The sequence below is a fragment of the Lutjanus erythropterus genome, chromosome 23 (assembly GCF_056507025.1).
Source record: "Lutjanus erythropterus isolate fLutEry1 chromosome 23, fLutEry1.hap2, whole genome shotgun sequence".
NCBI lineage: Eukaryota > Metazoa > Chordata > Actinopteri > Lutjaniformes > Lutjanidae > Lutjanus > Lutjanus erythropterus.
The window spans coordinates 19843569-19865797 of record NC_139339.1 but is presented as its reverse complement, the minus strand read 5'-3'; the positions used below and the strand labels follow the sequence as shown (position 1 = coordinate 19865797).

The 22229-nt window shown below is 39.7% G+C and overlaps 1 protein-coding gene and 6 non-coding genes across 7 annotated transcripts; 1 reads left to right on the top strand and 6 right to left on the bottom strand.

Moving 5' to 3' along the window:
• Positions 1-10972: 10972 nt before the first annotated feature.
• On the top strand, positions 10973-17136 carry tmem88b (transmembrane protein 88 b). The gene is made up of 2 exons (XM_084712628.1): positions 10973-11436; positions 15553-17136. Exons 1-2 carry the CDS (start codon positions 11038-11040, stop codon positions 15835-15837), a joined length of 684 nt encoding a protein of 227 aa, XP_084568754.1. The 5' UTR covers positions 10973-11037; the 3' UTR covers positions 15838-17136.
• Positions 17137-19072: 1936 nt separating this feature from the next.
• LOC146306087 (U1 spliceosomal RNA) lies at positions 19073-19237 on the bottom strand. Its single transcript, XR_014769167.1, has one exon. It is a non-coding gene; the product is annotated as a U1 spliceosomal RNA (small nuclear RNA).
• A 397-nt stretch (positions 19238-19634) lies between these two features.
• On the bottom strand, positions 19635-19799 carry LOC146306086 (U1 spliceosomal RNA). The gene has a single exon (XR_014769173.1). It is a non-coding gene; the product is annotated as a U1 spliceosomal RNA (small nuclear RNA).
• Positions 19800-20195: 396 nt separating this feature from the next.
• On the bottom strand, positions 20196-20360 carry LOC146306085 (U1 spliceosomal RNA). The gene has a single exon (XR_014769240.1). It is a non-coding gene; the product is annotated as a U1 spliceosomal RNA (small nuclear RNA).
• Positions 20361-20735: 375 nt separating this feature from the next.
• On the bottom strand, positions 20736-20900 carry LOC146306084 (U1 spliceosomal RNA). The gene has a single exon (XR_014769221.1). It is a non-coding gene; the product is annotated as a U1 spliceosomal RNA (small nuclear RNA).
• A 386-nt stretch (positions 20901-21286) lies between these two features.
• On the bottom strand, positions 21287-21451 carry LOC146306083 (U1 spliceosomal RNA). The gene has a single exon (XR_014769220.1). It is a non-coding gene; the product is annotated as a U1 spliceosomal RNA (small nuclear RNA).
• Positions 21452-21847: 396 nt separating this feature from the next.
• Positions 21848-22012, bottom strand: LOC146306082 (U1 spliceosomal RNA). The gene has a single exon (XR_014769219.1). It is a non-coding gene; the product is annotated as a U1 spliceosomal RNA (small nuclear RNA).
• Positions 22013-22229: the final 217 nt, after the last annotated feature.

Genomic DNA, 22229 nt, shown 5'->3' with positions numbered 1-22229 from the left:
CATACATACATACATACATACATACAAAGTACATTTCTGAACAACACTGTTATAGCACATACATACATACATACAAACATACAAAGTGCATTTCTGAACCCCACTGTTATAGCACATACACACATACATACATATATACAAACATACAAAGTGCATTTCTGAACCATACTGTTATAGCACATACATACATGCATACATACATACATACATACAAAGTACATTTCTGAACCACACTGTTATAGCACATACATACTTACATACATATATGCATACATACATACATACATACATACATACATACATACATACATACAAAGTACATTTCTGAACCACACTGTTATAGCACATACATACATACATTCATACATACATACATACATACATACATACATACATACATGCATACATTTCTGAACCACACTGTTATAGCACACACATACATACATACATACATACATACATACATACATACATACATACATACATACATACAAAGTACATTTCTGAACAACACTGTTATAGCACATACATACATACATACAAACATACAAAGTGCATTTCTGAACCCTACTGTTATAGCACATACACACATGCATACATACATACATACATACAAAGTACATTTCTGAACCACACTGTTATAGCACATACATACTTACATACATATATGCATACATACAAAGTGCATTTCTGAACCATACTGTTATAGCACATACATACATGCATACATACATACATACATACAAAGTACATTTCTGAACCACACTGTTATAGCACATACATACTTACATACATATATGCATACATACAAAGTACATTTCTGAACCACACTGTTATAGCACATACATACTTACATACATACATACATACATACATACATACAAAGTACATTTCTGAACCACAGTGTTATAGCACATACATACATACATACATAGTACATTTCTGAACCACACTGTTATAGCACATACATACATACATACATACATACATACATACATACATACATACACACATACATACATACATACAAAGTACATTTCTGAACCACACTGTTATAGCACATACATACATACATACATACATACATACATACATACATACATATATACATACAAAGTACATTTCTGAATCACACTGTCATAGCACATACATACAGACATACATACATACATACAAAGTACATTTATGAATCACACTGTTATAGCACATACATACATACATACAAAGTACATTTCTGAACCACACTGTCATAGCACATACATACATACATACATTCGTACATACATACATACATACATACAAAGTACATTTCTGAACCACACTGTAATAGCACATACATACATACATACATACATACATACAAAGTACATTTCTGAACCACACTGTTATAGCACATACATATATACATACATACATACATACATACATACATACATACAAAGTACATTTCTGAACCACACTGTTATAGGACATACATACATACATACATACATACATACATACATACATACATACATACATACAAAGTACATTTCTGAACCACACTGTCATAGCACATACATACATACATACATACATACATACATACATACATACATACTCTATTTCTATTATTTACCTTTACTCTCTTAGTCATTACATCTACATTACTTATTATATTGTGTTAATAACAATGGAATAATAATAAACATAAAACATCAATACCTCCATACATTAACATGAACGAGACAATCATTCCTTCGTCTTACATGCAACTCACTTACCTCTCATTTCAACTCACCCACCCCCCACAACATTCAAACACACACACAAACACACGTCACAAATTCTATGCCCTTTATCTCCACCAGAGCCCCCCCTTTCCCTTTCAGCCCTGCCACAAGTTATTTCTTTTTCAAATCTTATAACTAAACATATATTTCTTTCCAAACCTCATTATATTCCTTTGTTTTGTCGTTAGCTGCAGACATATAATTTCTCATCAAATATTTCCAAATCTGTAGAGAAGAAGCTTCCATTTTTTCCAGTGTTTTAAAATGAGCTTCTTATACTACAGAAGGGAGGAAAACATTATCTTTTTCCGCATTTTGAAAAATACACATTTGAGTTGAGAAATCAGTTTTTGTTTTGCATGGAGTACACATCCAGTTTTGGATTTCATTCCAAACTTTGTCCACTTTTGTACAAGACCAGAAGGAATACATAAGTGAGTCGTGATAGCCACACTTCACACATCGATCAGAGGAGTTCAGATAAAACTTAAAAATGTATCTCTTATAGAATATATTCTTTTCATTAATTTGTATTATATTAACCATAGATTTTCATTTGTGGTGATGCTGTTAGAGAGGTATAAACCTTCCTTCCATTCTATTCTTTATTTAAAATGGAGATCTTTGTTCCATCCATTATATAATTTTTGCAGTGTGTACTCTTTAGATTGTTCCATCAGTAGCATATTATATAACAAACTTTTTTTTCCCTCTTTAAAGAGAATATCATCTCATGTTTAGAATATCATCTTATGTTTGCACTAGTTGAGAATTAACAGTATGTTATTTTAGAAAATGTATATAGACAGATACATACTATATTGTGTCATGGAATAAATAAAATAAAATATCAAGATTTTATTCATAAGCCATATCGCCCAGCACTACTACATACAAGGCTTTAAACTTGAACTTGTTAGGCATTTGCTCCATTCGTCCAGCCCGATCACTGCCCTGAATGTGTCATAGCCCACCTTACATCCATTTACATTGCACTCATACAATAACAAGCCATATCCCTCAGCAGTGACAAATGTTTGGCACAGCTTTGTCATTCACGTCCTCGACTTGAGCTTGCTATTGTTACACGTGCGTGTGAAAAAATAAGGCCGAAGTCGATAGAAAAAGTTTCCATTTAGACACCAGCTTCCAGGGTAAACTAAGGAAGGAGACTGAGCAAGCGGCAAAACTTCACAGATAGCAGAGCAGGAAATAGCAGAGAGCTGTAACAAGACTGCCCCGACTTCACTTTCCTCACTGTGAGTCCAACATGGAGCCAAACAACGCTTTTTAATCATATACACAAAAACTAATGACCAACGTCACTTTCACTGCCACATGTGTGAGAAGCCACTCCCAGTGTGTAAACTATGTTGCCTCACATAAAACACAACCTCCTTATTTCCATATACTGCAGGCGCTCATCTGTAAAGGTGGTATAGTATCCAAATTCATAAGGTAACTACACATCAGAGAAGCCAGGCCTTTTATAGAGACACAGAATATTGTTTTTAAACTTTCAGATAGCATCTCCATTGTTTTGTCTTTCTGTCGCTCTTCACATAAACACAGTAGCTTGGCAATATTTATATTTAGTGCACATTTTACGTTGCCTGAAAGGAAACAAGATACTTCAGTATCAGCGTTATTACAGTTAACTGAACTACAAACTAAAACTAGGCGTGAAAAAAACATTTCAGTTAACAGAAACAAATAAAAAGTAGACAAACATTAACAATATTATGCATTATATAGCTAGCTAAAATGAAATAAACAACATAAAAGTATATAGGAAATGTCTAGCTTTAGTCTTTGTCTCTTCCTTTGGTCAGTTTTGTGCGTTTGTTGACTGAGCGATGTCAACATGACTGTGGGTCAGTTGCCTTCACAAAGTGTTGTGTTTGTAATTAATTGTTAGTAGCAGCCATAAACATCGTATTTTCTTGATTAATAGATTAACTGAAAAATGTCAATCAGTTGTTCCCGAAACCCAGAGATGATGTCCTGAAATGTCTTGTTTTGTTTATACAATAAAATAATACATACTAATAAAAAATACAAAACTATAATAACGCTGGTTGTTGCCATGTAGCTTCGGACCACCAAAGAAGTGTCTGAGCTTTTCTCCTAAAGAAATTTAAGTTCTAAGGACCATTTAAAGCATTTATGTTATCTTATCATAATACTGTTTTTATTTTAACTGAAACCAGAGATAGCTCATTTTCTCCTATGTAAATGAAAGGCTAAATCTATATAATTATAAAAGTTTAACTACATTTTAGGGTATTTTCTATGATCTGCTTTGGGAGCCGTTAAAGAGAGAGAGTATTGACAGGTCAGCATGTCCTGAGGTCAAGTTAGGGGCCATGGGGCCGGCAAAGGGACAGAGCACTACTGGACAGACTGGAGGAAATCCTGCTTCAAACCACACAGGAAGACAACCTCCGTCCGTCCATCTGTCCACCCCGCTGCAGTCAGGTGATGATGAGAGAATAAACGCTCTTCCCTTCCACAAAGACAAAATACTTGAGTGGTCCAATCACCACAACACGGTGGAATCATGATGGACAAAACTTTGAAGTTTGTTTATGCTGCTCTGGTTGAGCATGAGAGGGAAGATTACGTAGCAACTATCTGATCTGTAATGACAAGTTCCCTGAAGGAGCGCTCATGTGAACTCTTGACGGCGGTGACATAACAACGCCAAATCAAAGACTGCAACGGCAAAATGATAAACATCATCTGAAGAAAGAGAAGTCCATATAATAACATATCATCGCTCTTTACTGGAAACCAGTGATACTCAATGTGCATCCTACAAGCCAAATCTTTTCTAATTCAACATTTACACATTTTTTTTTCCAGGAAGGAGGGACAGATGTGCTAGTTTTGTATCATGGGATACATTAGGCTGTTAGTAATCAAGAGAAGTTTGCATGACAAGCTTTCAGGCTGTGCAAAGTGCAGAAGGATCAGACAGTGAGCTCTACAAAGGAAAACAACTATCAGCTGATGAGGAACAAAAGTGATGCAGAAATGAAGATAATTATGATCCCATAAATGTGTATACTAAAGAAGGTTAAATATGTTCTTCATTCTGCCCCTGTAGAAGCAGTTTATGGTTATGAATCATTCGAACATTTAAGTGATTGCATGATGGAAAATGTTGTATACATTTTCAAATGTTACCAAAGCATCTATCAAATGTGGCATAAAGTCTGATTTATCTGTGTCAATCCATGCACTGAGTTAATTTAGTTATTATGTTAAGTTAATGACTCAGTTAAAATTAAGAAGAGATGAATTATGTGCCTTTTAATGTTTATTTCATCTGATAAATAACATTATTAAAGTTTGTTCTTTAATTGGCCCCTAGTCTCCTCTCTGCCCCACAGACACAGCAAGTTGAGTATCCCTGCTGTAAACCATCCTGCTGTTTGTAGACATTTAAAAAAAGACTCCTATTTGAAACATATATCTTCTCCACACGCTGCATGGGGACCAAAGGCGGGCTGGAAGTAAACAAACATTGCATGCTCAAAGCAGAGGGAAAAGGGCAGAAAATCAGGATCAGACAAGACTAATTATTGAGCTCATGCTCTGATCTTTTTCTTATCATTTATCTGATTACAGCCTTCCTTCATATCTTTGTTCTTCTTACTTCATCCTCCTCTTCTAATCCTGAATTTTAGAGAATCCAAGCTTTTATCTAAATAACATCTTCTGATAGTGCACGCATATTTCATCATACATTGTAAACACTGTGGACTGACGCGTCTTGCTTGGCTTCACAACAACTTGTATCTTTACATCATGTAAGAGCTGTGAGGCCCTCAGCTGCACATCTTACTAAACCCGAGGTTTGACCCCCTGCTACACAGACTGGGCTTCCAAACCACAAATTATAAAGCTGATGAAGTGCGTAACCTTGTTATTCAGTCTTAACCAATTCATCAACACAAAATTATCCTTCAAAGCAATGTCAAGGTTCAGCTTTGGCAAGTCCTGACAACAGGATGTTTTTAAGTAGGTGACGCAGCGTTTAGAGACAATGTCCTTCAAGACTGGGAAACTCAGTTTCCTGTAGTTTAAAGTCCCACTGGTACTAATTTCTAACAAATTTCCCTACAGGAATTAATAATTGTATTATTCAAAAGGTGCAACAGCGTACTTCCCTTAGCATTGCTTCAATTGGTGTATTTACTGCAATTATATTAATAAATAAAAAAAAATTAATAAAATAAAACAATAGAAAAAAATATCTGAAGCGTCTGCAGTACAATGGGTTATTAGATCAGCATAAAAACTGAGACGATTCTTTATCATTTATATACAATGTTACTTTCATTTCAGTTCATGCTAAGAAACATTTTGAAATGAAAGTAACTTGTAATTTCTTAAAGAGGCGCTCTTTTACTTTTGCTCAAGTTTTACTTATTTGTTTCAAATGGTAATTTTCACTTTTATTTGAGTCATTTTTTATAGCAGTAATTTTTGCGTATGTGGTGGGCAGAGCACTGAAAATTTATACCCAAGTAAAAGTACAGACATTCACTCTTACTTGTGCACAGTGTGTACATTGAGGTAATGTCGGGTCTCTTTTAGAGATGTTCCAGATGTTGTGTATCAGCAGATGCCAAGTGCCAATCCATTACCAGTGGATTAAAATATATTTATTGACATTTTTTTAACAATTGTATACTACCAACACCTGTACACTGTTGTATGGCCTGGCTGAGATTAAACTCTATAAAATATGAGCAAAAAAATACAGATAATGAATGCCATAGAATGTGACTTCTCCATCCTGGGGATAAATGGTATATGTGATTCAGCTAAGAAGTAGCAAGGTCCTGTTATGGGGTTGATAAATTATGTGGTATCGCATCAGTGAATAGACTCATGTACTCACTGATACTACTATCTGTATCAGAAGAACCCTAGTCTCTTTCAGATTACTTCACAACATATAACAGGAGGAGGGAGCTGTACATATGCACATTCATTTTAACTCATGAGGTGAAGCCTTTTCATTTCATAGCTAAACTGAACAACTATTTTGAAGGTTGCTATAAAAAAAACTCTAGTTTGTTCAACACTTGTACTAAAGCAGTGTTTGTTTTTTTTTGTTTTTTTTTTTACTTTTAACTGGACGTGGTGTTCAGCACCATGGAGTACCTCTTCTCCAAACTTTAACACACACTGTCTCTGCCGCCCTTCCCCCTCATTTTCTGCTCTCCTGAACCTCAACTTATCAGGCAAGCCGCCTTGCTCTGACCCCCAACACACAACACCCAGCCCCCACTGCAGCAGGGACAGGGTAAAGATGGGTGTAACATGTCCTGGATATGAGAGGTGGAATGCATGTGCTAAGAGGAGATGTTGGAGAAAGGCAGGGGGGCTGATAAGCCTGGTGGGTGGAGAGAGAGAGAGAGAGTGAGGGAGAGTGGGATGGATGCAGGGAGGAGGGAGGGAAGGAGAGACAGCACTGTGGACTCATATAGATGGGGAGGGGGGGGGTAAAAAGAGGAGGGCAGACAGACAAAAGTTTGACATACTTAAGACAAAGACCACAGCAATTGTGAGTTGAGTTGAGTTCAGCCACTGGGAACAGAAAATCTCTGTGGTACTACTTCATCACAACAGCACATCGCATGTGGAAAAGAAAACAGAAACTCTGGGACATAATCAGCTCCACTGACAACTCTGGATAGTAAAGAGAGGCAGCAGCAGGAGACCAGAGCTGCAGGAAACCAACATACCACCACTACATAGATAAGGCTTTAGGAGGGAACCTCCAAAAAGCTCTTTCAACTTGACGCAAAGAAAGGAGGGGAAAAGCGACCCAGTTTCTAGAGAGAGGAGTCGAGAGTTGAAGGGATAAAAAGAAAACTAAGAGGACTTTGCTTAAGTGTGAGCAGAGAACGTGTGTGTGTGTGTGTGTGTGTGTGTGTCTGTGTGTGTGTGTGTGTGTGTGGAGGACTGACTGAAGTGGTCTTGAGAAGAAGTGAGAAGAGCAGCAACAATCTGGAGGACGAACGGCAAGAGATCCACCTGGCCCCACATCACAGTGTGAGTATCAAGAACAACTGCATCACTTAGGTGCATTTTAAAACACATTATCAGATGACTTCATACAATGATCACAGTGAAAAGAAGCTAAAAGATCTTATTTACTACTGATGTCATCATTAAGCAACAAGCACAAAAGGTCTGAGAAACATTAAATTAATTATTGCAGCTGCTTTGTTCCAGACAATAGAATAATCAAACAATAGAAAATCTCGCTGCAGCATCCAAGCATGATATTGTAAGCTGAGCATCTACACGACAGCACGCATACTATGAAGAGTTTAAAATCAATCCAGATGACAACATGGTAGCACATACTGGCATGTGGCAGCTACATTATCTCATTGCACAATACTCCCTCTCTTAAAATTCCTTAATTTGGGTCAAACAATGACATGACGCGTTATTCAAAGAAATGCTTTTCAAACAATAATAAGAACAGTGAGTAAAATGGGTGGAGCGCCTGAATGTATTTTCAGAAAGGGGTGCAATGAGTCACCTCACACACACACTTTTCCGGCCAGTCCTTCCTGTGTGACCTTCAACCTTAAAACAACACTTGAGACAACAATGGGAGACAGACGTGGAAAATAAACAACACTACAGCAGCAAGTAAATACTGTCTTCCACTGTCAATTCTGATATTCAGTGACAGAAAGTTTGAAACCGAATCACAGTTTGAGAAGTTTTATTTCTGACATTGATTTAATTCCATCTTCACGTGAATATTTGCTCAGTGTATACCCAAGCACAGCTATGAGTGTTTCTGCTCAGAGAAAAATGTTGGCTATTAAGGATGGGCATCAAGAACTGATAGTAAACTGGTACTGGCTCCTGATTGGTCAGTGCCAAAATGTTAATAAGCTCCTCGAAAGGCAATACTGAGTGTTAGAGTGTCTAATTTTTTCTAGATCAAAAAACAACGGAAATTACCTAAATCAAAAATGGATGAAAAGCAAGAGCAGCAATTCTTCCAGTATTTTTTTCTATCCACCTCGTCTATTGGGTCTGAAGTAAAAACAGCACTTCAAAGAAAGAAGCTTACCAGTGAACAAATCAAGATTCAATAGTCGATCAATAGCATTTTCTTCAGTGCTAAGAAAAGTGTCTACATCGGATCCAAACCTTAAAATCAGATCTTAAATGGAAATTTAACGGGTAAAAGTGTTAAAGTGTGGGCTCACTGAACTAAATTCAATATGCAGCTAAATGCAATAACTCAACAAATAATTTAATGTGTTACTCCTGCAAAAAAAAAAAGTAATAAAAATACAGTCGAATCTTTCTTCTCATCTTTTATGTCACATCTTTGTGTTTTGCACCAGATTTTGCTAACTGTTTCAATAAGAGTTGTTAATATTGGCATTGACAAGCAGTATCAATAACAGTATTGATAAAATCCTAACAATACCCATCCCCATATGGATATATGCTGGACCTCAAGCTACCTGAAATAATAAAATAAACAGACACTGAACATCTCTCATAGGACTGGATGTGAGATTGGCTGAATGAAGCAGCTGTTTCACTGAACCCTTTTGCAACTGTCTCATTAACAACAGCAGCTTGTGTTGCCTTAATGTTGTTTTTATAATAATATGACCCATCACACACTGCTAGCAATACATACAGAGTCCTCTGTTGGTTCTTATACTTCAGTAATAGATTCATCCCACATCAGAGCATCCTAATGTACATGTACAAAAAAGGGATGTCACATGTATTAATCACAGTATGGCAATATATTTTACTTTAGCAGCAACAAAATAACAAAATTAACAGCTAGGATTGCACATATAAAAGCACCTGTCTGTCGTCCTGGTTAAAAGGAAATACTGAGAGGTCGCCTATGTCATGTCATCCCATCCTACAGGGATTTTTCCATTGCTGTAGTTTTTTGGCAGCTGTACTGGCCCTGTTACTCACAGATGTCCCCCCTCTGGCTGAGGCATCACTGCCTCCTGACCTCTGAGAAGTGAGGATATCCTGTACCAGACACAGCTGCGTACCACATAAAATCTGCCTTAACGCAGAATAAATGCAAACGAAAGGAGTTTGGATCAAAGCAGAGCTTACATGGAGGTGCTGGCCTCTCAGTTTGAAAATATGAGCTTTGAAAGATTTAGTGATGTCAACACAGAAAATGTAAAATTAAACAAAAGACAATTTAAACCACTAGAATTGTCCCATAATAACATCATATGTTAAAAATTTTCAGTGACATTGGATTTCTTAGGCTGATTCCAATATCTGAGAGACAAAAAATATTATTAGTTTTTTTTCCATTAACATTATTTTACAAGGATCCCTTTAATATGTTTTTGACCAAGATACAGTTTTTAATAATGTACCATTGTAGTATGATTTCAGCATCATATGTTTTGTTTTAGCTAAATGCGAACTAGGGATTATGACAATTAATCAATGATTAAATAAGAATTTGATCAATCACGTAAAATTTAATCAATGTACTATGAAAATAACAATCTGAAATATAGTGGAGATTCTTTTTCTGAGTGCACTCTGCATGTTATGTGATATTCAATAACATGTGTTTAATATGTAGGCCTCCACATCTTTATATGTTGCACAGGCTATGCAATGCTGTTGGTCAATATGCAATATGTTGCTATGGAAATACAGCTTTGAGTGGGGAAAAAAATTGTTTGCGTTGTTGTTAACATTACTGTGCTTAAAATTTGCAACCCTAATGTTAACAGTGGTTGCATCTGAAATTCTGTCTTTAATACCATCTCTACTTAACCTAAAGGCATGAAAGCACATATAAACACAAGCACATGTGCAGACAACACCCACTCATACTAAAACAGGCTTTAATGTCAGTTAGCCTTCATCTTTCTACCACACAATCTACATACAGCAATTATGGGTCCCTTTCCTTTTGGCCAATCGGCTCTCTGATAATCATCACCTCACAGATGACATCACACAAGCTTTCTAGCTTCCTGATGGATAAAACCTCTAACCTCTTAGTGAACCCAGAGCCAGGCTCAGTCTTTGAAGACAGGAATTTCCAAAGTATTGTGTAAGTATGGTACCAGACTACTAATGCTAACATGCTAATAATTGCCTCAAAACATCTGCAATGACATACATAGTTGACTGGTTCTGATAATAATTTTATTTCCATCTCACATTGTTGATACATTTACTTTTGTGCCCACAGTTCACTATGAGTATGACTGGTACTCTAGAGAAGGGGGCCCACCACCAGGCCTTGGACCTGTCTGAGGAACTGCCACCTCATCAGCACCATCACCACATCAACCACCTCCAGCATCTCCATCACTCCAACTCCCTGGCCTCCACCACGGCTGTTGGTGGAGGCAGAGAAACGCCTTCACGTGTGGTCGTACCTCCTCCTTATTCCGCAGCTGAGAGCGGTGGCGGGGGCAGCGACGCTCCTCTGGAGCTGCGGGGGTCCCTGGACTGCTGGGCCTGCTCAGTGCTGGTGACGGCTCAGAACCTGATTATTGCCATGATCAACGCCTGCCTCGCCGGACTGGTGTTCGGGAGCATTATGACGCCAGCCATCGTCATGGTGGCGTTTGGCTTCCTCTGCCACTCTACAGTAAGAAAGGGGGAGATAGGGGAGATGGTAGAGGAGCATCTGTGAGCATGTGGAATAGTCATGTTCTGGATTTTGATTTTTTTCTTGTGTGCATGTGGGCAGTGAGCAGGCAGTAGTTGTAGCTGGCAATGTGCTTACTCGAGACCATTTTGCAAGACTTATTTGTTCATTTATTTGGACAATTTCTACCCCAGCACCAGGCTTCCTACACATTCTGTTGTAGAATTGTCATAAAATTAGAGCTGTCCTTTGACTGATGATTTAAATCTTCCACTTTCAGGGGGCAGGTCTACATGATATCAAAATTTAAACTTTGATACAACACTTGTTTTTAAAAGGAAAAAAAAATTATCCCTCTTTCGATAACCAAAGCAAAAGGAAAAGCCCTCACACACAAAAATATTTTTTTTTATTAACTTGAACACAGTGCTGGTACAGGAAAAGTCACTGACGACTGTTTATGTCTGCTGAAAGACAAATTTCAGGTGGAACAATAAAGACTGAACAGAGCTGAGATCTTGAATGAGCACTTAAAACATTTTCTTATAGCTTTGGAAATATGGAGTATCAAAAAATGCAATGATACTTCAACACGTTTGAAAATCTTACTCTGTGGGATAATTTATTGAAATTGAGCATATAGACATTTGATGCAAACTTCTGTGCAGAAATACATTGTTCTACTGCAATTGGACACAAATTCACTCATTGACACCAAGTCTAATATTTACTCTTTGAAAATATAACCAAAAATTAATTTGATTAGCAGTAAACATAATATACCTCAACATCCAATGTACATTTGAAACCAGTGCAGTTTGGCGTCAGCGTGAAAGTGTGTTTGCATGTTGGGAAGGATTAATGTTTACGCAAACAGTTGCTACATCTAAACAAAAGATGGGTGGAAAAGGGAGATTCATCTTTTTATGAAATATCTAAAAGTCCTAATCTCACAACTTTGATCCAGAAGTTTCAAATAGTTGTGCCTGGGGCTTAGGGTGGAGTTTGGCTCCTACAGTGATGTGAGGTTTTATAATCAGATAAGTCTGAGGATCTCTCAGATGTTGAGGAGACGGGTGAACTGGATAGAACGAGCGGTCAGGAGTCGAGGGAGGCAGACGTCAAAGCACTAAAGTTCAACACTGCTTGGTAGCTAGTTGAGGATTAAAGGACGCTGAGGAACAGACAAAATATAAAATTGCATGCATATGAAAAATAAAAAAAATGCAAGAATACAATGAGAACAGTTGAAAATAGGTGGTTTTGTTTGAGTTAGGTATTCTTTTCTATTTGACCCATTAGTCAGTCTACATTATCCTGTGCTACCCCAAAAAGTCATCATGGTTCAGGGAGCTTTAATGCATACCGATGGCATTTCTGTGGGCCGACGACCTCTTTAATGACCGGACAGACCAGGATTCTCTCTGTTCTCCCACTCTCTCACAATTAGACCTCATGTGACAGCAGCTTAGAGAGGGATTAACCACGACCTGAGAGGATGGAGAGAGGGGGAGAAACTGAAAGAAAAGAGAGCGGGTGGGTGAGAAAAAGAAGGAGAAAAAGATAGGTGGGTTCACTATTTGAATAGAGCAGGCAAAATCAAATACAGTTTCAAAATATTAGAGGGAATTTTGTTTGCAACAGGCATCAAATCCAACAAAACACGAGCAAAAACAAGCACACTCTTAAAGGGCTTTCTCTGCAAAAGCTGGTTCAGATCTGGAGCCGTACAGGAGGCCTCACCAAGTAAAAACAAACATGGGCATACTTGTTTGAGTCTTATCTATTGGACCTCAAGCCCTCAAAGTTCCCCGGCGCCCTCCTTCTACCCTTTACTTTTTTAAAACCACGTACTGCATTTTAAATCACCTCCATCTCTCCTTAATGTTTTTCTTTCCCTCTCCAGCTGGAGAGGTTTTCATTGTTGATTTATTTGGCAATTGTTTTCATGATGAATTGATTAATTTAGTTTGTGAAATGTTAAAAAGTCACGAAATACAATCATCACAATTTTCTGGAGTCATCTTGGAATTGTCAAAGCACTGGTCCAAAGTGCAAAGCATCTTCATTTACTATCACAAATGACAGAGGAAGCAGCAGATGCTGGAACCAGCAATTATCTGACAATTTTGCTTGAAAAGTGACTGAAACAATCAATCAATTATCAAAATAGTTTGCAACTAATTTTCTTTTGATCACTGAATCAATTAATTGATTAATGCAACTCTATTAGGATTGCATCACAGTATTATATATATATATATATTTCTACTATACACACAGATACACAAATATGTGGAAATTACAAATTTTTAGACTTTGTGCAGTATTTAACTGTAGACCTATAAAGCTATGCACATTTTTTCCCCTTAAAAGTTGATGAATCAAATCTCAAACCATATTTGAGCTTCATCTTCTTGATCAGGAATGTAAGAAACTTTTCAGATTTGCTATTGCCTTGTCAGCATACCTTCTAGGATAATGAATACTCCTCTTCCCCTGAGCTCCCTCACTCCTCCCTACAAACCTTTTTAACTCTCTGCACTTTACTCATGCTCTCAAATGTTCCCTTCATCCTTCATGGGGCGATAAGGATGATTCAGGCCTGCTGTCTCTCCATTCCTCTCCCACACTCAACTCCTGACCCCTTTCACCTCCTCTCCCACTTCCCCCGGTGTTATTGCTCAACATGCTTTGAGATGCAGAATATCATGATCAATCTTTGAATCAGAGATGCTAATGTTAGTTCAGTGATCTCCCATGTTCCTAAAGGTTTGACTTATTTTATTCTTGTCAAAATGAAATTTAGAGAGCTATTGATTGTGTGTGTGCATGCCAAGTGTTATATCACAGACTACCAACTGGTGTCTGTCCTCACCTCATACGCACATACCAACCAGAGCACGTCATCTGAAGTCCTTATCTGTTCTTCTCTGCACTTCCCCAACTATTTGAATCATTGGTGTTCTGAGTGTACAACGACAACTCAAAATAAAGTACAGTGTTGCCTAATATATCTCTGAAATTGGAATATAAAATTCAATCCAGTAGATCTACAAGAGAAGGTCCCACAGTGACAGCTTTAGTGCTGCATGTTTGGCAAAGAGGAAGTGTCACTGTTACCTTTAATTGACTGCATTTGAGTATGTATTGTTGAAATTTTAGTAGATCTTTGAAAAGGAAAAGGGCATCTGTATTTATATTATTATTAAGAGAGGCAGGTAATAAATTTATCTTTAATACACTTTCCTCCCTTTTCAGTGTGTACTGTTTTTGTAAAAGTGATATCGGAAAATACACAATGAAATAAATTAAATTAAACTAAACTGTTCAATGAAGTACTGTATACCGCTTAAGAGCCTTTGAGTAAGTTCTGACCAGTTGCTCTGCAGCTGCCTCTGACCTTTGACCTCAGTCTGAAAGCAAACAAGGTTTTCTCCAAGTATTCATAAACATAAGATCATAAAACATTCAGATCACAAGGAACTCGGGTTGTCATACTACAAACTTCAATGCAATATGTGGAGAAAATATTAATATTCAATAGCATTTTTGATACCACAGGCATAAATGTTAAGATTTTTATTAAAATATATCAAAATAAAATTAAATATAACAAGGTTATAACATGACATAAAGAAATCTAACCCTTTAGGAAACATTTGCTTCTTTTTCTTTAGAAAGTCTTAGAATCGTATTATTACAAATTAAGTTAACAGTGTTAGGTGGGATTATGTGGACAAGCAGATGTGTATGTGTGTATGTGTGTTTAATAATATAATTAGTGTGCGTATAATACTTGTATGTAGAATCAATATGTATTGATATATTGATATTTTTGACAACACTACAAGAAACAGGATTATGACTAGATAGAAGCCAGTTAGATACCCACACAAGCAAAACAAAGTTTGATTGGGGAAAAATTGCACTTGTCTTCTCATAATACCATGGTGGTGGTGCCCTTGAGCAAGACCTTCACCCCTCAGTTCCTTTGGTGGAGTTCCTCAGCTGTCACAACATCAGACTGGGGTTTTGTTGGGCTTACAGGTGTGTGTGAATGGTGCATCCCTGAAAATCTTACCTCATTCCATCTGCTGTCTCTCTTCTCCCCAGGTCCGCCCTCACGGGACGACCCCCTACTGCTCAGACCTGCTGACAGATGGAGGCTGTGTGGCTCTGCTGGTGGTGGGCTTTCTCTTGGTCACCCCACTGCTGGTCCTGGCGCTAGCTGCATACTGCCGCCTGGCCCGACACCTCCAGCTGGGCCTGTGCTTCATCCCATACAGCCGGGCCGTGTACAAGAACCTGCCAGCCACCCAGCACCGTGGCCTGGGCACCGGCTGCTGCGGTGGCCGAGATGGAGCCAATGGTGGTGGGAAGGGAAAGGTCTGGGTATGAGATGAAGCTTGAAGAAGGGGGACAGGGGGATGGAAGTGTGAGGAGGACCATCAGATGAACAACAGGATGGGGAAGTTGCATGATAAGAAAGAGCAGTGGATATAAGGAACAGCAAAGAGTTTACCAGGAAGGCGATTCAAATTATTATTAATACTGACTAATGACTTAGCATCAGAGCAACATTACTGAAAAAAAGAACATGGTGTACTGAAGAACTTTGGTGGTTGGTATTAATCTACTGGACACATCATCTGTTACCGAAATACTGACTGTCTTGTGTTTGCATTGTGTCCTTAAAGGGACAGGTCACCCCAAAATAAAGATACAAATTTTTCTTCCTACCTGTAGTACTATTTATCTATGTAGAGTGTTTTGGTGTGAGTTGACAAGTTTTGGAGATATCAGATATGGCAATGTCTCTTTCCAATTACTTGAGATAATCCACAGACCTTGTTGTGAGCAATTTTATGTAGGAGCTATTGTCTGTTTATCTATATCTTAATCTGTGTGTCTATTTCCAACTGTATCACCTCACAGAAGGAGGTGTGCCTCTAGTCAAGTACCAGGGGTTACAGCTCAGCAGAGGAGATCACCATTAATGTTTACATCCCATGTTGTCACAAGCATTCGCTTCTCCTGCTCAAGTGTAACTCAGTAGGAAACAAATAGTTCTCCATAAAACTGCACACAACAAGTACTGCGGATTATCTTGGTTAACTGGGCCGCAGTTTCTGGTAACAAACACTGCCGTTGGGTTTCTCACCATGAGCCAAGCGACATCTAATTCAATTATAGTTGAGGAAAGGCAGACATCTCTATGACCAATATCCCCAAAACTCTACTCATACCAAAACAGGCAAGGATAGATGGATAAATAGCAGAATCGTTGGGAGGAAAAATAAGTGTTTTGACATTGGAGTGGATTGTCTCTTTAAGTTTTTAGCAGAGGACCTGATTACAAACTTGGCTTGTAACCTATTCTATGAACAAGATAACTACGATACATGCCCAGGTCAAATGTATATTGTTTCAAGTAAACAATCATATAAATAAAAAATAAATAAAAATAAAGCATTTAATCGGACCTGGTTACAACCTTATTTTTCCTGAATGAAGCTGGGGAAATGGAAAATAGCACACTTTAAAAGGTTGTACTGACACTTAACTACAATTGTATCTTTTCACAATTATGTTATTATGAAAAACATATTTGTCTCATGTAGTCTCCTGTTATGTTGTTGCAAACTGTGACCACATTTTCTCATGTTATTTCCTTTTTTATAAATAAAGTTTTTGGATCAGCTGGAGTTCTCTCTGTCCTGTATTAGTATGGGTTGAGTCTAATACTGAGAAAAGGAAAGGATTATGTAAGATTGTTTCCACTTAAAGAGCAAACACACTGGCCTCAGTACCGACCAGCACCAATGTGAATGTACATGCAGTACAAAATCACTTAACGGGTGCCACTAGAGCCACATGTCGGATGGCTGTATTGTTAGAAAATGTCCCTTGAGAAATCAGGTCTGAAAAATTACTACAATGGAATTTGTAAAATACATGCAGTTAAAGCCACCCCTGTCAATGAGCAGACAAAACCTGGACTGTGGTAGGCCTGATAGTCTGTAGTTTATGTCTCCTCCAAGTGGCGAAAGAGTGGAAAGACATGTGAGACAAAAAAGCTTGGACGAATAGGACTGTTTGAATAATACGTATAACACAGTATATATGTATCATCATTATAAAAAATAAATTGCATGTGAAAAATTGTTGACATTTTGACTGGGGATTATAAATATACCATAACGCATGGTACTACTTACAACCATTCTCCAGTTGCAGATGTACAAGTTGTGAAACAATAGACACAGAGTATTTTTTTCCTTTGAAGATAAACTGATCTGAAATGGTTCAATAACTGAAACATTATTAACAACATAAAAAGTGAGACTGAAAATTTTCATTGACAAGTATGCCTATTGCTTTCATGGCCAGTTATATATTTTCCAATACAGGGGTCAGTACAACCAGGAGCGCAATGGCTGAGCCTCACCATGAGTGAATCACCTGAATTTGACAAGGGTGTGTGGCCCACATGCTGTGTCTGTTTTCTACTCTTTTTTTCGTCATTTGTTGCTCAGCCAAAAATGAAAAAAGCAATAAAAAGAAAACCAAGACAAACTAACAAAAACCATGATATAAGAATCAGTGAGTGGCCACACGACAAGCTGTTTCAAGCAAACGTAGCCCAGCATCCACACAAGAGCCTAAAGGCCAAAACGCACTGCAGGCTTCAGAATAACGCAGCGAAGTGACACATTTCATGGAGGAGAAGAGCATCTGTCTGTTTCAGACAGATATTTTAGTCAGTTAACTGTTCAGTACCATCAGGATTTATCATCAAAAAAGTTTTATATCAGTCGGCACTTCAAACATGATCGCCCTCCTTCCCTCCTCTCTCCTGTCCCTCTCTAGATCTTTGCAGTTATGATTAATCGACGGGGAGGAATTAAGTATTTAAAAGTACACAAATGAGAGTTGGAGCAAAAAAAAAATCACACACCACACAGTACAGTAATATTATGTTTCATGATCATAAAAAGGTTTTATATCAAGTTGGCGCATCTGTCCATATTCACACACTCTCTCCTTCCCTCACTCTCTGCTATGGGGAGATTTTTTTTAATCTGCTTTCAGGTGGAGTTAAAGCTCAATCAGCACTCGCTCCTCACATCCATGCCTTTTTTATTCCATTTAAATCTCCCCAAACACGAACTGCAGCTGCACATAAAAAGCCTTGGTCCTCATTTGATGCTCCAAATTCGAAGCAAGTTCGGAATGCGAATGTCAAGTCAGTGTGATGCGTATCAAGATGCTTTCAGTGCATGTTCTGCCATGGGTGTACTTCAAAACATGAGCGTCAAATGTGTTTAGTGCATTTTGGCCTTAAATCATTACTAGCCACATGACAAGCTGATTCTGACTGAACAAACACAGCCCAGCAGCCACACAGGAGCCTAAAACCTAAGCATTGCTAGCAAACGGAAGTCTGTCTAGAGCACATTCTTTCCACAAAGAATGCGCCAGACACTGCTGCACGGCAACACTGCCACAAATGCAACTGAAGGCCTCCAAATGAACATTGCCACCATCACAGTGACTGTGACAGGGGGAAGATGTCAGCTGAATCAGCACTCCAATCCAACCATACCATAATGTTTCTCTTCAACATAGAGATCAGGGGAGAGCGCGAACGCAGTCCCCCACTATCAGAAATTATGCAGTCGAGATTCCCACATTTGGGGAATTCGCAGGGGTCAGTACAACCGGGAGTGCAATGGTCGAGTCTCGCCCTGGGTGAACCACCTTCCTGATCATGGTATCTCCCCTGCCAGGTAAGTATGAGTTGCAACTGTCAGAGACAGGATGGTCCTTCCCAGACGCAGCACCCATTCTGAGGGTGCCTACCACGCATAATCCCAGTTATGTGCTGTCAGCATGATCTGGCCTCCATTTGGGTACCAAAGTTTGCCAAAAAGAGAGGAACAAACAAAACAAAACAAAACAAAAAACACTGCTGGAAGTGACTGGGGTTTGTGGCACACAAAACCTGTGTCCGTTTTCTATTCCTTTTTCCATCATTCATTGCTCTAGCCAAAAAATACAAACAAAAGGGTGGTGAGTAGCCACATGACAAGCTGTTTCTGACCGAGCAAACACAGCCCACGCTATCCCACGCAAACGCGCTCAAGCCCCCCCTCACAGCCCAAGACTCAATTGTTTCTCTTCAACATAGAGATCAGGGGAGAGTGCGAACGCAGTCCCCCACTACCAGAAATTATGCAGTCGAGATTCCCACATTTGGGGAATTCGCAGGGGTCAGTACAACCGGGAGTGCAATGGCCGAGCCTCGCCCTGGGTGAACCACCTTCCTGATCATGGTATCTCCCCTGCCAGGTAAGTAAGAGTTGCAACTGTCAGAGACAGGATGGTCCTTCCCAGACGCAGCACCCATTCTGAGGGTGCCTACCACGCATAATCCCAGTTATGTGCTGTCAGCATGATCTGGCCTCCATTTGGGTACCAAAGTTTGCCAAAAAGAGAGAAACAAACAAAACAAAACAAAACAAAAAACACTGCTGGAAGTGACTCGGGTTTGTGGCACACAAAACCTGTGTCCGTTTTCTTTCCTTTTTCCATCATTCATTGCTCTAGCCAAAAAATACAAACTAAAGGGTGGTGAGTAGCCACATGACAAGCTGTTTCTGACCGAGCAAACACAGCCCACGCTATCCCACGCAAACGCGCTCAAGCCCCCCCTCACAGCCCAAGACTCAATTGTTTCTCTTCAACATAGAGATCAGGGGAGAGCGCGAACGCAGTCCCCCACTACCAGAAATTATGCAGTCGAGATTCCCACATTTGGGGAATTCGCAGGGGTCAGTACAACCGGGAGTGCAATGGCCGAGCCTCGCCCTGGGTGAACCACCTTCCTGATCATGGTATCTCCCCTGCCAGGTAAGTATGAGTTGCAACTGTCAGAGACAGGATGGTCCTTCCCAGACGCAGCACCCATTCTGAGGGTGCCTACCACGCATAATCCCAGTTATGTGCTGTCAGCATGATCTGGCCTCCATTTGGGTACCAAAGTTTGCCAAAAAGAGAGAAACAAACAAAACAAAACAAAACAAAAACCACAGCTGGAAGTGACTGGGGTTTGTGGCACACAAAACCTGTGTCCGTTTTCCATCATTCATTGCTCTAGCCAAAAAATAAAAACAAAAGGGTGGTGAGTAGCCACATGACAAGCTGTTTCTGACCGAGCAAACACAGCCCACGCAAATGCGCTCAAGCCCCCCCTCACAGCCCAAGACTCAATTGTTTCTCTTCAACATAGAGATCAGGGGAGAGCGCGAACGCAGTCCCCCACTACCACAAATTATGCAGTCGAGATTCCCACATTTGGGGAATTCGCAGGGGTCAGTACAACCGGGAGTGCAATGGCCGAGCCTCGCCCTGGGTGAACCACCTTCCTGATCATGGTATCTCCCCTGCCAGGTAAGTATGAGTTGCAACTGTCAGAGACAGGATGGTCCTTCCCAGACGCAGCACCCATTCTGAGGGTGCCTACCACCCATAATCCCAGTTATGTGCTGTCAGCATGATCTGGCCTCCATTTGGGTACCAAAGTTTGCCAAAAAGAGAGAAACAAACAAAACAAAACAAAACAAAAAACACTGCTGGAAGTGACTCGGGTTTGTGGCACACAAAACCTGTGTCCGTTTACTTTCCTTTGTCCATCATTCATTGCTCTAGCGAAAAAATACAAACAAAAGGGTGGTGAGTAGCCACATGACAAGCTGTTTCTGACCGAGCAAACACAGCCCACGCAAACGCGCTCAAGCCCCCCCTCACAGCCCAAGACTCAATTGTTTCTCTTCAACATAGAGATCAGGGGAGAGCGCGAACGCAGTCCCCCACTACCACAAATTATGCAGTCGAGATTCCCACATTTGGGGAATTCGCAGGGGTCAGTACAACCGGGAGTGCAATGGCCGAGCCTCGCCCTGGGTGAACCACCTTCCTGATCATGGTATCTCCCCTGCCAGGTAAGTATGAGTTGCAACTGTCAGAGACAGGATGGTCCTTCCCAGACGCAGCACCCATTCTGAGGGTGCCTACCACGCATAATCCCAGTTATGTGCTGTCAGCATGATCTGGCCTCCATTTGGGTACCAAAGTTTGCCAAAAAGAGAGAAACAAACAAAACAAAACAAAACAAAAACCACAGCTGGAAGTGACTGGGGTTTGTGGCACACAAAACCTGTGTCCGTTTTCTTTCCTTTTTCCATCATTCATTGCTCTAGCCAAAAAATACAAACTAAAGGGTGGTGAGTAGCCACATGACAAGCTGTTTCTGACCGAGCAAACACAGCCCACGCTATCCCACGCAAACGCGCTCAAGCCCCCCCTCACAGCCCAAGACTCAATTGTTTCTCTTCAACATAGAGATCAGGGGAGAGCGCGAACGCAGTCCCCCACTACCACAAATTATGCAGTCGAGATTCCCACATTTGGGGAATTCGCAGGGGTCAGTACAACCGGGAGTGCAATGGCCGAGCCTCGCCCTGGGTGAACCACCTTCCTGATCATGGTATCTCCCCTGCCAGGTAAGTATGAGTTGCAACTGTCAGAGACAGGATGGTCCTTCCCAGACGCAGCACCCATTCTGAGGGTGCCTACCACGCATAATCCCAGTTATGTGCTGTCAGCATGATCTGGCCTCCATTTGGGTACCAAAGTTTGCCAAAAAGAGAGAAACAAACAAAACAAAACAAAACAAAAAACACTGCTGGAAGTGACTCGGGTTTGTGGCACACAAAACCTGTGTCCGT

Coding starts and splice junctions, on each gene's coding strand:
- tmem88b (XM_084712628.1), top strand. CDS start 11,038: ATGAGTATGACTGGTACTCTAGAGAAGGGGGCCCACCACCAGGCCTTG. Junction 11,437..15,552: donor GCTTCCTCTGCCACTCTACA/GTAAGAAAGGGG, acceptor TCTTCTCCCCAG/GTCCGCCCTCACGGGACGAC.